Source organism: Sabethes cyaneus, chromosome 1, assembly GCF_943734655.1.
Source record: "Sabethes cyaneus chromosome 1, idSabCyanKW18_F2, whole genome shotgun sequence".
Lineage (NCBI taxonomy): Eukaryota > Metazoa > Arthropoda > Insecta > Diptera > Culicidae > Sabethes > Sabethes cyaneus.
The window spans coordinates 92,911,065-92,926,306 of NC_071353.1; the positions used below are offsets into that span (position 1 = coordinate 92,911,065).

At 42.8% G+C, this 15,242-nt stretch overlaps 2 protein-coding genes across 2 annotated transcripts; both read right to left on the reverse strand.

Annotated features, from left to right (window-relative positions):
- Nucleotides 1-629: 629 nt before the first annotated feature.
- Nucleotides 630-1,802, reverse strand: LOC128745952 (uncharacterized protein K02A2.6-like). Its single transcript, XM_053843008.1, has one exon. It carries the CDS (start codon nucleotides 1,800-1,802, stop codon nucleotides 630-632), a length of 1,173 nt encoding a protein of 390 aa, XP_053698983.1.
- An 11,839-nt stretch (nucleotides 1,803-13,641) lies between these two features.
- LOC128745953 (uncharacterized) lies at nucleotides 13,642-14,973 on the reverse strand. Its single transcript, XM_053843010.1, has one exon. It carries the CDS (start codon nucleotides 14,971-14,973, stop codon nucleotides 13,642-13,644), a length of 1,332 nt encoding a protein of 443 aa, XP_053698985.1.
- Nucleotides 14,974-15,242: the final 269 nt, after the last annotated feature.

The window sequence follows — 15,242 nt, forward strand, 5'->3', positions numbered from 1 at the left end:
ATGGACGCAGAACAAAACTGAACACGAGTGAAACTAGTGCTAAAATTTGTTTAATCCTATTGTCCTATCCTATTGTAATCCTATCTCGTTTTTAGTCTGTATCGATAAAGTTAGGGCTAAAAACAGTATAATCAATATATATAAAATGCCAGTGTCGCTGTAGTGCGCGTGGTAAACATCACACATGCTCAGATAATGTTTATGCATTATATATGCATATGTGTGTGTGCCTTTTTTTTAACGAGTAGGAAAATCTGCTATCAGACACCTGAGAAGACAACTCAGGGAGTGGGGTTTGGTATCCGGACCCCCCTACTGGGGCGTGAGGATCCATATCCACTAAAACCCTACTCGAGTCTCCAGCTTCAATCCCCCCTGGAACCACCTTATCGGTATTGTTGTGTTTTTTGGGATATTGGGAGTACAAACGACATTTATACGATTAACATTGGTATATATTTATTACCGAACGCACTTATTTAAATTTGAAAAGATAAACGATGAGAGCGATATGCGCATTATTTACACGAATAACTGAGAATGATTGGCAGCGATGCCAGAAATATTTATGATTGTTCGAAAATGATCAAAGATACACAACATTTCTTCCCTCGTCAAAAATAATTTGCCTATGGTGAGTATCTGCACGGAGGATGGCGTTCTCTGTTTGAGCGTCGAATGATGAACGGATGACTGGAATCCTGAAGAACCGGACTACTAGGTGGCGTATGAAACTCTGGGGAATCTCGGTTAGCGGGAGCAGTCCTAGAGGTGACAGGAGTAGACGGTGTTGCTGGGGCATTGTTTTCATAAAAATGCACGCGTCTTGGTGCACCATGTTCACTACAAACTGTTGAGTCGGTTCCATCGAGTCCATTCTTCCGAAAACTTGCACGAATCTGATCGACGTGTCGCTTGAATCGCTTCCCGGCATACTCAATCTCGTAGTGGAGATCCCCCAATCGTGCTACAATGACACCTGATATCCACTTATCTAATCGAGGGTTACCAGAGAGAAAAAGTACCGGTTGACCTTGACTGAATACACGATAGGATGGTTCAAAACTAGCTTGTTGTTTTGCTGTGATCTTCAGTTGGACATCCTCTGGTTTTAAAAGATCAAATCGCGTTCGAAGGGTCCGTCCTAGGAACAATTTTGACGGCGATTCACCGGTGGTTACGTGCGGTGATATGCGATAAAGCTGGAGAAAACTATTCAAATTCGAAAGCAATGTCGATGGTGTCGTTCCCATAGCCTTCAATGCATCTTTCGTAGTCTGCACATAACGCTCGGCTTGACCGTTTGTTGCAGGGTGGTAAGGAGCGGACAGTTTGTGAAACTGGACTCCGCTGTTTCGTAAAAACACCTTGAACTCCTCTGCCGTAAATTGTGGACCATTATCCGACACTACCGTGACCGGTACACCATTCCTGGAAAACAATTCATCCATGATACTGATGGTTGCTGCTGTCGTAGTAGAGTTGGTAACTTTCACTTCTAACCATTTACTGTACGCGTCGACCACAATTAACAGCATCGAATTCGCCACCGGACCCGCATAATCAATATGTATTCTCTCCCAGGGCCCTTTGGGATATTGCCAATGATGTTCACTAAATTTCGGGGGAGCGTGCGCTTGCCGAGTACATTCAAAACAAGATTTCACCGTATTTTCAATGTCCGCATCGATTCGCGGCCAATACACAAACGAGCGAGCGAGCCCTTTCATTTTCACAATGCCAATGTGTGCTACATGGAGATCTTTTAACACTGCCTGACGAAGAGAGGGTTGCACTACCATTCTGTGCTCAAACAATAAACAATTAGCAGCAAGTGAATACTTTGCTTCTGGTGCTTTATATCCTACTCGCGACAAATTAGTGCCAGCTTCCAAAAGTTGAACAATTTTACCAAGACAAGGATCCGTTCGCGTCTCACTGGCGATATGTTCAGCGCGTATTGGTAGTTGTGCAATTTGACGTAAAACAAACGAATCGAACCCGTCTGTTCCATTTTCACTGTTATCTCCTTCTTCGCAACGAGAGAGTTTGTTTATTTCACCACCCGCTGGTGTTCGTGTGGTACGCGAGCAGTAGTCTGCGTTGATGTTTTCTTTCGTAGATTTGTAAACAACATCGAAATTAAAATGAGATAAATAATCGGCATAATTAGCCATTCTACTGATGCACAATGTCGGGAGCGATTTAGTAGGGTGCAAAATTTGACTCAACGGCTTATGGTCCGTGATCAGTGTAAATTTGCGAGCATAGAGATAATGAAAGAATTTTTTCACTGCCCATACGATGGCTAGAGCCTCTTTGTCGATCTGCGGATAGCGCTGTTCGGTGTTCGACAATGATGTGCTGGCATACGCTATCGGTCGTTCCAGACCGTTTTCTAGTCTGTGTGAGAGCACAGCCCCTAAGCCGATCTGGCTTGCGTCCGTTGCTAGTATCAGTGGAAGAGCTGGATCGTACTGCATCAGAACCTGCGGCGAAATGAGTGTTGATTTTATATCCTCGTATGCAGCAACTCTCTCAGGGATCCATTCAAAAAACTCTTCTTGTAGCATATCACGCAGCGAGCGGGAGCGACATGACAGATTCGGAATAAACGCGTTATAGTATGTGGCCTTTCCCAAAAACAATTGAAGCTCGTCCACATTAGTCGGACGTAGCGCATCTCGAACTGCTTCTATGTGTTTGTCCGATTTATGCAGCCCATGAGCATCGATCTGATGTCCCAGACATTCAAGAACAGAAGTGGCAAATACACATTTAGAGCGGTTCAAACGCAATCCGTGCTGACGCAATCTGTTGAAAACTTGAAAAACTGTCTCCATACGCCTTTGCCAGATCGCAGGAATGTTTGCTGCTCCGTAAACTGCTCTAGTCGGCCGCACCAATCCGTGTGTCGGCGTGTTTAGTGTGAGAATGTGTTGAAACTCTGCGTCGATAGGAAGGTGTGTGTAAGCGTCTGTCACATCCAAATGACAGAATAGACTGGCTCCTTTCATTTGATTGAAAATGGTTTCGATCTTTGGGAATGGGTGCTCGTCGATGATCATCCGAGGATTTACTGTTGGTTTGTAATTGCCAGTTATGCGTAGCTTTCCATTTTTCTTGACCACTATGTGTGTAGGTGAGGCCCACTCGGAATATTCAACTCTCACATAGGCGCCCGATGCCAACTTTTTGTCGATTTCTTCTGCATATTGGCTTTTCAGAGCTAGCGGTACTTCTCGCGCTTTTGCAAAGACCGGGGCTGATCCAGGTTTCAAGTGTACTGAAGCGGGGGGTCCGATTAGCTTTCCAGGTGTGTCGCTAAAAACGTCCTCGAAACTGGTTAGCAACTGCGAAAGTGTAACTGTAAGTTACACCCCAGTTTCCCCTATCTAGCTAGTTCATGCTCCAACAGGGAGGGGATCTCAGGGTCGGTTATGCTCACCACTACCGCGATCGGCAATCAGGTGAGCCACAGTGAACAGATCTCAGTGGACGGAGGGGAACTATCTCACCTAACTAATTTTTAGTACACGAACTAGCGAGCCGCCGTGAGCAACATCCCAGAACGGAATCTAACTATTAGGGACTGCGCAAAAGCCACGTATGCTCGCTTCCGAACGGACTCAGAACCTGCTAGGAATGAAAGCCCCTTTTGACGGGTTGCGTATGCCGAAAAATAGCAAAAGAAACAGGGTAAGCATACTAAATATTCCGTGTTGAGCGAACGCTCTTAAGCTATAATTTATACTTAAATTCTAAGCACTCACGGGCCACCAACAAGCCGTTCTATGGTAAGTATGCCAGGTGCGGGGAGGAAAGCGTCCGCCGTCTGTTGTGAGGGGTTGTCCCTTGATGGTCCGCCGGAGAGAGTATCCGCAACTCGATCGAGGTTATCATTTAAGGATGTCCCTTCGAGTTAACCACACCGTTCGTTGTTCCAGGGTCGGTTCAATGGTATGTCTTCTTCAGCCTCGTTAAAGTGATATGCTGTACGGTTATGAAGTGGATTTTCATCCAGTTCGAAGCCTAAACCGATCGGGTGAAATCGTTCAATTTTCCGTCCAAATTAGAGGTTACCAAGAGGGTTGTTCGTTGGCTACGAAGAAAGAAACGTCGGAAATATTTTCCGATACAAAGAAAAGGCCCTGATGGACCTTCTTGTATCTTTTTTTTATTTGCTCTCTGTGCTTACACGTGGTGTTCGTCCTTCCTTTTTATTTCACGATTTTAGTTTGATAAGAAGATTAGCTTTTAACGTGTTGTATTGTTCTACCTTTAAGTTTTACCACTATCTTTAAGCATTCTGTACATCTTATTCTAAGTTTTACTTCTAATTTTAGCTGTGTGCGTTTTATTACAGTAAGGTTTTAGCTTGACCACTAGAATAAACTTTTAACGTGTTGTCTTTGTTGCCTAACTTTTAAGTTTTAACACTACCTTTGAGCACACTGTTCTTTTTATTCTAGGCTTTACTTTTTACTTTAGCTCTAGAAAAACTCATCACACCAAAATATTTTAGCTAGATTACCCTACTTATGGTACACACTTTATATATTAACTAACTTTAATTCCCGACGCGCACTTCTATTCGGGTTCAGAGTCAAGGACGGAAAGAAAGCATCCCGTTAGATGCCAAGCCTAGGAAGCTAATTATTGTAGTTAGATGGACTAAAACTCGACAAACTGTCGAGTTTTGACATTTTGGGTCACATCCGTTCCGCAACATATCCCTTAGTGACGTCGCTAGTGAATGTCCCCTAACGCTACCAACTATTTATTTATTGGAGTACGTTCACACCCTCTCCCCGAAAACTGTTCAGTGTGGACGAGGCTTGTGACATCTACATTGAGATGCGCACTCACCGCTCTCGCAATGTTGACAATCTGGTCAGGGGCGTATTCAGGGTGTTGGGACTCGAATACTCTGATGAAGGGAAAGAGGATTTGAACTTGGGATGGAGTCACAAGACTATGCTGATTGGAACCACCGGTTACAATACCCCTCCGACTAATTTCAAAATGAATCCAATCATTTTGAGAATAGCCGAGCATATTGGGTTCTTAGTTATTGTCATTACATTATTTTTCTGGCCCTAACCATTTCAAGGTTTTCCTACGAGAGAAAGCCCAGAAAGTATTCTCTGCCAGTTTCTCTCCCGTCACGATGTGAGTTCACGTGCGAGTTGAATCGAGTAACAACTCCGACTCAACGTTTCATAATTTTTCCATTTTGTTGGGTGTCACTCGCAAATCTAGATAAATTGAGATTGCTGACAGCTACCGTACGCACACTATCCGGCGTATACGTACACGCGATTTGTTGCTGCTGCTGTTGGTTTTTCCATGACGTTTTTCAAACTGGGGGAAAACAAACCACCAACACAACTGCAGATTAGCAAGCTCTATGCAGGTAAGTAATTAAGTCGCCAAAGCGAAAAATTCGAATGTTGAAGCGCTTCATTCAACAAAACCTCCCAAAAAACGTGAATTCACTGATCAGTCTTATTATCATTTTCTTTTTACAGGAAGTTTTAGTTGCGAGAATCATTCGTAAAGGCAAGTTCATTATTCATTATAATCTAGTTGGACTAACCACAATACAATGGATGACAACGCCGAACACGTAATTATATTTCTTCTGGATCCAGGTGTGGTACCAACACCGCTGGTTTCCTGTATGTGTATTCCTTCTGATCAGTGCTTACAGATGGCTAAAGGATCTACTTAAAGGATAAGTTTTTTTTCTCATTTTATTGTGCTTCCCACTTTATTACGGCAAGACCTTCTTTTTGGTTTTTATTTTCTCGCCTTCAGGTCAGCTGATGAAAATATACCTAAGGGTTTTCCGGATTCATCGATCAAATCGTAGGAACTGGTGCCTACTCTCGACTTCACCACGCAGGGTACGTAACATGGCCCTAGTTTGGAATTATATTTGTCCACGGCGGAGGACTGACGGAAATTGCGTTTTAGGACCTTTTGACCTGCCACATACGTAGCAGCTGGGTTCCTAAATCGAAGGTTGTAAGTATTAGCATTTTTTTCATATTGTTTCTTCAAATTTTTCTGAACCAATTCCCTAATAAAGTTATCTATTTCTTGTTTTTTACTCACTCTTTCTTCATCCGAAAGGTAATGTGTTTCGTCTAGGTATTCATCGCCAGTGCTCACTATTTCGTGGCCGAATAGGATTTTATAAGGTGTCATCCCGGTTGCTGAATGGGGAGTAGTATTGAGCACATACTCTATCTCCGACACTCTGGTGTCCCATAGTGTTTGGTCTTTCTGTACGTATGTTCTAATGCAGGCGTTTATCGTCCGATTGAGACGTTCGACAGGGTTAGCCTGGCTATGATGGCGGGAATTAGGCCAGTGTCGAATCTTATACTTTCCGAGGAGTCCTTGGAACTCTTTCGATATGAAGGTAGATGCATTATCAGTAATAATGTTCGCTGGAGTGGAATAGCGACGAAACCAACACTGCATTAGAATCGTACACACTTGAGAGGCAGAAATTTTCCGTACCGGGACTAGTAAGCAAAATTTTGAAAACAAGTCCATGATAACCAATAGGTGGCTATTTCCGTGTTTGCTTCTCGGTAAGGATTGAATGAAATCGATAGCAATCACTTGGAAGGGTTTAGTGGTGAGCCTTTGTTGCCCCACCACTGGCCATTGAGAGCTATTACTAGGTTTACTTACTTGACAAATTAAACATTTTCGTACATAGGCTTTGACGTCCCTGGCAACATGCGGGGAAATATTTCTTTTTTACAATCGCGAGTGTTTTATCTACCCCCATGTGTAATGAATCATCGTGAGTTTCCAGCAAAACCGATTCCTTTAATTCTGGAGGTACACATATTTTCCATTCGAAACGGAAATCTACCGCGTCTTCTGCACTAGCCACGAATTTTTTTAATACTCCGTTATCTAATCGAAAGTCTCTATATTTTTCCGGTTCTTTTTCTACTTTCACCTTTATTTCGTTGTACCATTCCTTTTTACCGGGTGATACACTCAACGATTCTATAGCTCGCGAAAGAGCATCGGGGATAATATTATCTATTCCTCTTCTATGTTTAATTTCTAGGTCATGTTGCTGGAGCTCTATGCTCCATCGACACAATCTGGAGGACGTTTTCCAGCTACTACGCAAGATATACGTCAGCGCAGAGGCATCTGTATAGACCGTGAAGGGCGACCCTTGAATATAGCAGCGAAACCTCTCAATGGATTTGAGAACCGCTAAGGCTTCCTTCTCGGTGGCGCAATAACGTTGCTGGGTAGTGTTTAATTTTTGGGAGAAATAAGCAATCGGCTGATCCACCTCATCGTATGTCTGGGTTATAACCCCCGCTATGGCGGAATCACTCGCGTCACAGTGTATGGAAAATGGAAGTTTAAAATTCGGGTTCGTCAATATCGGTGCGGATATCAAAAGCTCCTTTATCTTAATAAAGGCGCTTTCTGAAGAATCACTCCAGCTGACCATTTTGGGTTTGCCTTTGAGCATGTCTGTCAAAGGTTGTACCATAGCACTGTAATTGGAGATAAATCTCCGATAATAATTGCACATTCCAAGGAAACGGCGTAAGGCCTTTAATGATTTCGGTCGTTCAAAGTTTACGATCGACGCTACTCTATCTGGGTTTGGACTTAAACCTTGTATGCTTAAAATGTACCCTAAATAAGCAACTTCATTCACACAAAATTTCGATTTGGAGACATTTATGGAGAGATTTGCGGCTCGAAGTCTAGTGGCCACCTCCCGCAATCGTTCTAGATGTTCCTTGAACGTGTTGGAGACTATTATAATGTCATCTAAATATACGAAGACATAGGGTTCCATTTCATTGCCTCCTAACCCGCGATCCATCAGCCGTGATAGTGTCGCTGGGCTATTCACGAGCCCAAACGGCATGCGTGTAAATTGAAAAAGCCCACGTCCTAATACCGAGAAAGCGGTGTATTTTTTTGATTTTGGGTGCAATGGGATCTGTAAAAAGGCCTTCGATAGATCAATGGTCGATATGAAACGACACGGCCCAAGTCGGCTGAGTATACGATCCGCATGGGGTAAAGGGTAGCAGTCCCTCACCGTACGTTCGTTTAGCTTTCGCGCATCAAGACACAAGCGAACAGTGCCGTCTGGTTTATCCACGGGTACCAATCGCAAGGCCCAATCGCTATATGAGCGTTCTATAATACCACACTGTAACATGTTATCTAATTCACGATTTATTTGTTCTTGTCTTTTAGGTGAAGTGGGGAATGGATTTATGCGCACCGGAGGCATTTTTTTTGCCTCATCAGTCAACTCGATGCGATGATTAATTAACGAGGTGGATTCTAATCGTCCATCTTCAGTAGCTTTGAACAAAGCTTTAACAAGATCTAACTCATACTGTTCCTCGCTGGTTAAAAGAAATTCTGCCTTCTCGTCTACCGATTCAACTGAGCAATCGGGTTCGACGGCTGGAACGATTCCGAAACTATTCCAAAAATCGGATCCTAAAATGAGCCGACGTTTCAGAGACGGTATTACCAGCATATCGATCAGTTTAGTGGTGCCGTTAAAGGTAACAGGCATACTCACATATCCTAACACATCTAGTTTTTCTCCACTCGCCGTGGTAATATTTATATCTATCGAATAGGTTTGTAGTTGACATCGATGGATTAAATTCTGTGCTCTGTGCTTCTGTGCTATTGAGCGATTAGCGCCGCTATCTAGCAGTCCAATCAATGGAATATCATATACACGAACTTCGATAAATGGTCTATCATCATTTGCTAGCCGAAGAAAGAGGCTGTTTAATTCGAAGTCAGAAGGACAATCGACTGGAATCGTAGGAGGATTTTCAAACTGGCGAGGATTTTCGAGAGGCACTCGACTCGTTTGCCTCGTCAAACGGTCTACAAAGCGTTTTTTGTACAATAGGGACATGAGGTAGTCTCCACATTGTGAAAACCGCAATTATCACAAAATTGATGTTTGGGACGCCGACATTCATTTTGATGGTGCCCAGGGAGCCTGCAGTTGAAGCACACCCCTTCCTTTGGCGGAGTATAGTTTTGCAGAATAGTCTTTAGTCCCGCACCGTTAGAGCTACTTTTCGCCTCGCGTTTTTCCGCATTAGCTACTTCGCGCGTATATTTTTTCCAGTTTTCCTCGTCGGAAACCGCGCCTTTTTGAGACCGATAAAAATTTCGCGTTCGCTGCGGCTGACCCGTTCCTTGACTGGAATGATTTTTCGATTTCGGCCTCGTATAAATTTCGTTTACAATTCCTCGATTTCGCGTGCCTGTTTCTTCGGCATGTGTACTATACTTAAACCAAAACGTGGCATCTAACCGACGACCGAACACTTTCAAATCCGCTAAATTGTTAATTTTTGACGCAACGGCATAGCCTTTGTAATCCGATCTCATATTACGAAAGACAGTATCAAATTTTTTTGCTTCCGAGATCGGCTCGGTTAATGAATTGAAAAAATTTTGCATGGCGGCCAGATAATCTTGGAAACTTTCTCTTGGGCCTTGCTTTCGTGCTCCCGCGCGAATTTCCACGACGTGATCATGATCTGGACTAAGGTATTCCTTTTTCATTTCGCGTACCAGTTCTTCCCATGAATTAAAGTCCTCATTTTCAACCCCGGTCATGAACCATGTTTTAGCCGTCCCGCTGAACAAGTGAATGGCGGATCTAAATAGTTCCCTTTGCGAAATCCATTCCGATCGAGCCAGGAATTCTACCTCGCGAATGAACTTCATCAAACCCTGACCGTTGTCTCTACCGTCATAACGCAAATTCCAATCCGATACCGGCCTATATTTCTTGCTTGATTTTTTTCGACCTTTAGTTATAGATTTACGACGTGGCGGCGATCCGCCACTTGATCTTTCTGACTCGGTTACTTCTGATTCTGGACTTACATGTCGCGATTCTCGATTTGATTTCCTACTTCTCGAAGGAAATTTCTTTGCTCTGCTTTCACGTGTTTCATCTACAAACGCACCTCGCGTAGGAAATGAATCAAACGATGGAAGAAAACTATACGGATTTACAAAGTACGGAACATTCGCGTGAACGTTCTTCGTTATAGACTTTAACTGTCTAATCGGTGCCTGGGGCAAACGACCTCTTCTCTCTACCTCTGCTTCGTCGGACTGTGTATCTTCAGCGTTATGATTCTTGTTAGGCTCATCTGACTTAGATTGACCCGAGTGAACATTCAATCTAGACAGTGATTGTGCTATTTGGGCTACCATTTCCGTCTGAATCGCCGGAACAGGCGAAAAAGGAGAAAAATATGTATTAAACAATTCGCTAATAGAACTTTTTAGTTTATCTAGGTCTTCAAGATCTTCGTCTTGCTCCGCAAATTCCTGCACTCTAACACTTCTCGCATAATAGTGGACAAGTCTAGATTTTAGAGAATCTCGGATTCCTTCGAATCTTATTTTATTCTCTAGGATATCACGAATTCCTTTAACATTTTCATCAATTATTTTAATTTCATTATCTACTGTTGTATCACAGCGACTAAAATCTATATCTTTACAGTTAGAATTTTTTTCTTCCCGAAATCGCTCTCTCAATCTTCTTTTTAGTGCAGATTCACTTTCTGTATCGTTGAACTGAACCGCGCGCACGGTCAATTCATGTTCAATTTCCCTTCGCTCGAGGTGATGTACCAGCAAGCTATCATAAAGCATTTGGATTTCTACATTCATTTTTGAAATTTGTTTTCCACACAATTTGATACGGACACAAAAGTAATTATCAATCGAATCCCGACCAGGTCAGCGTCTGTGCCCTCTACAGACTCCCTCTGATTTCCAGTGTACTAACCCTTCTCCGTTTCAGTCTTATTGACCTCCACTCCAGGACAGTTTTAAAAGCGGCCCGGGATTCTTGGGCTATAAATCACTTTTGTGGCTTTTTCAAATTTGTAAAACTCACCGCTAAATCGTTTGGAGAACGATTTTTAGTTAAACAGAATCTGTTTTCCCCCCGCTATCCGTAACGAAAAACTGATCAGTGAATATGTATTCGAAATTCAAATCGTTTTAGTTGGGCGCCAATTTTGTAACTGTAAGTTACACCCCAGTTTCCCCTATCTAGCTAGTTCACCCAAGTAACCAAGAGTTCGAATAATGGTGTCTAACAAGGGTTAAACAGCTTTATGTATATCAATCTATAACTTTCTAAGCAGCGTCACTTTTAAGTAATTAACCGAACTTTCAAGCTGTCTTGGGTTCACTGCATAGAACGCTAAGCAGCTTCGAAATAAACTGTCAAAAACTAAGAAAAAACAAATTTAGCAGCACTTTTATATGTTCTATTTTTATACTTCTACCTAACTTCTATATTCGTTGCATTTGCCTGCTGTTGGGTTTGAACCCGGGTGCTCCGCGTTGTAAACCTATACCGATCCACTGCGTCACCTTTGTCGTATACAAGCGATGTGAATTTTGCCAATGAGTTGTTAAGTAAAAGTTCGATTTAGAACTTGCAGCAGCTTTATGCAGCGCGAGTTAATTATAGAACATAAAGTTTGGAACCAGGCAATTAACTGTAGTAGTGAGATACCGACAGCATATGCTACACAACACAATAATGAAGAGCATTACATTCTAATTTATATTTGTAATTAGAAATGTGCGAGGATTAAATTTATTCAAGTGAAATAAAAATTAATCTTCAATAGTTTCAGGTTCTGCTGGTTTGATCACCAGAAATATAAACAAAAAAGCAACACGCAGAACTTGTTAGCAACTAAAGTTACTTCAGAACTTCATGTAGCATCCTAATAGCTTTGAAGTATCTATGAAGTACTCGCAGCACTTCTTAAAGCATTTAGTTCCACATATACTTGATATACACTACTAATCAGCGTGAAAGTTCCACGGAACTGAATCTGAACTAATTATGAACTTTCGAGTTCGCGTGTCAAGTAATATTCGAACTTTTGGTTGCTTGGGCATGCTCCAACAGGGAGGGGATCTCAGGGTCGGTTATGCTCACCACTACCGCGATCGGCAATCAGGTGAGCCACAGTGAACAGATCTCAGTGGACGGAGGGGAACTATCTCACCTAACTAATTTTTAGTACACGAACTAGCGAGCCGCCGTGAGCAACATCCCAGAACGGAATCTAACTATTAGGGACTGCTCAAAAGCCACGTATGCTCGCTTCCGAACGGACTCAGAACCTGCTAGGAATGAAAGCCCCTTTTGACGGGTTGCGTATGCCGAAAAATAGCAAAAGAAACAGGGTAAGCTTACTAAATATTCCGTGTTGAGCGAACGCACTTAAGCTATAATTTATACTTAAATTCTAAGCACTCACGGGCCACCAACAAGCACCGTTCTATGGTAAGTATGCCAGGTGCGGGGAGGAAAGCGTCCGCCGTCTGTTGTGAGGGGTTGTCCCTTGATGGTCCGCCGGAGAGAGTATCCGCAACTCGATCGAGGTTATCATTTAAGGATGTCCCTTCGAGTTAACCACACCGTTCGTTGTTCCAGGGTCGGTTCAATGGTATGTCTTCTTCAGCCTCGTTAAAGTGATATGCTGTACGGTTATGAAGTGGGTTTTCATCCAGTTCGAAGCCTAAACCGATCGGGTGAAATCGTTCAATTTTCCGTCCAAATTAGAGGTTACCAAGAGGGTTGTTCGTTGGCTACGAAGAAAGAAACGTCGGAAATATTTTCCGATACAAAGAAAAGGCCCTGATGGACCTTCTTGTATCTTTTTTTTATTTGCTCTCTGTGCTTACACGTGGTGTTCGTCCTTCCTTTTTATTTCACGATTTTAGTTTGATAAGAAGATTAGCTTTTAACGTGTTGTATTGTTCTACCTTTAAGTTTTACCACTATCTTTAAGCACTCTGTACATCTTATTCTAAGTTTTACTTCTAATTTTAGCTGTGTGCGTTTTATTACAGTAAGGTTTTAGCTTGACCACTATAATAAACTTTTAACGTGTTGTCTTTGTTGCCTAACTTTTAAGTTTTAACACTACCTTTGAGCACACTGTTCTTTTTATTCTAGGCTTTACTTTTTACTTTAGCTCTAGAAAAACTCATCACACCAAAATATTTTAGCTAGATTACCCTACTTATGGTACACACTTTATATATTAACTAACTTTAATTCCCGACGCGCACTTCTATTCGGGTTCAGAGTCAAGGACGGAAAGAAAGCATCCCGTTAGATGCCAAGCCTAGGAAGCTAATTATTGTAGTTAGATGGACTAAAACTCGACAAACTGTCGAGTTTTGACATTTTGGGTCACATCCGTTCCGCAACATATCCCTTAGTGACGTCGCTAGTGAATGTCCCCTAACGCTACCAACTATTTATTTATTGGAGTACGTTCACACCCTCTCCCCGAAAACTGTTCAGTGTGGACGAGGCTTGTGACATCTACATTGAGATGCGCACTCACCGCTCTCGCAATGTTGACAATCTGGTCAGGGGCGTATACAGGGTGTTGGGACTCGAATACTCTGATGAAGGGAAAGAGGATTTGAACTTGGGATGGAGTCACAAGACTATGCTGATTGGAACCACCGGTTACAAAAGCGACTTTTGTTGCTCAGACGATAACGGTGACGACGTATGTGCTACTGATTGCACAACGTATTTAGATCCACTTCTGCTGTGAATTGCGAAATCCATTCTCTTCCGAATAGGGTGTCGTAGTCTCCAGATACAACGTGTAAATCAAGCTTGCGTGTACTTGTTCCGATACTGACGTTTACTGGCAGACGACCCAAACACGTAATCCGATGACCGGTGTAGCTAGAGAATTGTCGGTCAGATTCTTTTAACCTGAATGTGGGTTTGATTGTTCGCAGACTGCTTTCGCTGATGATACCACAAGGCGCTCCAGTGTCGATTTCCATTTTTACAGGGTGACCGTCGATCTTTACGCTGATTAACTTTTTCCCGAACGGAGCAACGGAATTAATTTTACTTAGCGACTGAGCCTCGTCCATTTGTGGAGTTGGCAATTCCTCTGACTGTACTTGTGAAGCAGTGTGCTCCGGTGATCTCTGCTTACTGGATCTGCAGACTTTAGCGATGTGTCCTTTTTTCTCACAAGTGAAGCAAGTGGTATTGCGGAATTTGCACTGACTTCGTGTGTGCTGACCACCACACCCACTGCATACGCTACTGCTAATGACAGGTTTCTCTCTGCCATTGTATTCTTGTGACGAGAAACGGGAGTTCCAATTAGCTCTCCGTGTTTTCGGCTGCTCATAACCTAACTTGTTGGTAGATTCTGGAGTTAACGTGGGTTGCACCGTTCTTACTTCCTTGACCGTATTGCGGGTGGTTTCAAGAGTGTGGGCGATTTCAAAAGCATCCTTAAAAGTGGCCGGTTTTTTGGAGATAATTTCATCGCACAACTCACGAGAATCGAGGCCGTGTAACATTTGCTCCGTTAGCATTCTATCCAGAAATTCTCCATATTCGCAGTACACAGCACCTTGTCTGAGCCGAAGAACGAAACTAGATACGGATTCGTCTTTTTGTTGCATAATTTCTCGGAACTTGATGCTTTCGACGTACTTGTTCTTTACCTGATCAAAATGGCCAACTAATGTGGTACGGAGCTCTTCGAAAGAAATTTCCACTGGATCGCGGGGACTCACCAGGAATTTAATGGCGTTATTCAGTTCCGTTCCCATATGCACTCGAGCATAGTGTGCGTATTGGTCAGCAGGAATTTTACTCAATTGTAGTGACCATTCGAACCGTTCGAAATAGTCTGCCACCGTTGTGTGGTCTGCGGAACGGTATTCAGGAACTGAAAACGATGGAGGTTTAACAAGTGGTGCTGCTTGTTCTCCAGGAGCAGGGTTCACTTGTCCCAAAGTGTTCTGAATGGAGGATTTTATGGCATCCGCTAACATTTGTGTGAGAGTTTGCATTAGCTCTGGGGTAGCCATCTTGCTTTTCTTTTAAAAACCGAGATCGAAGCGAACGCGTCTTATTTTCGACCGGAAAACCGCGGAATCCCACTTCTGACACCAAAATGTTGTGTTTTTTGGGATATTGGAAGTACAAACGACATTTATACGATTAACATTGGTATATATTTATTACCGAACGCACTTATTTAAATTTGAAAAGATAAACGATGAGAGCGATATGCGCATTATTTAAATGAATAACTGAGAATGATTGGCAGCGATGCCAGAAATATTTATGATTGTTC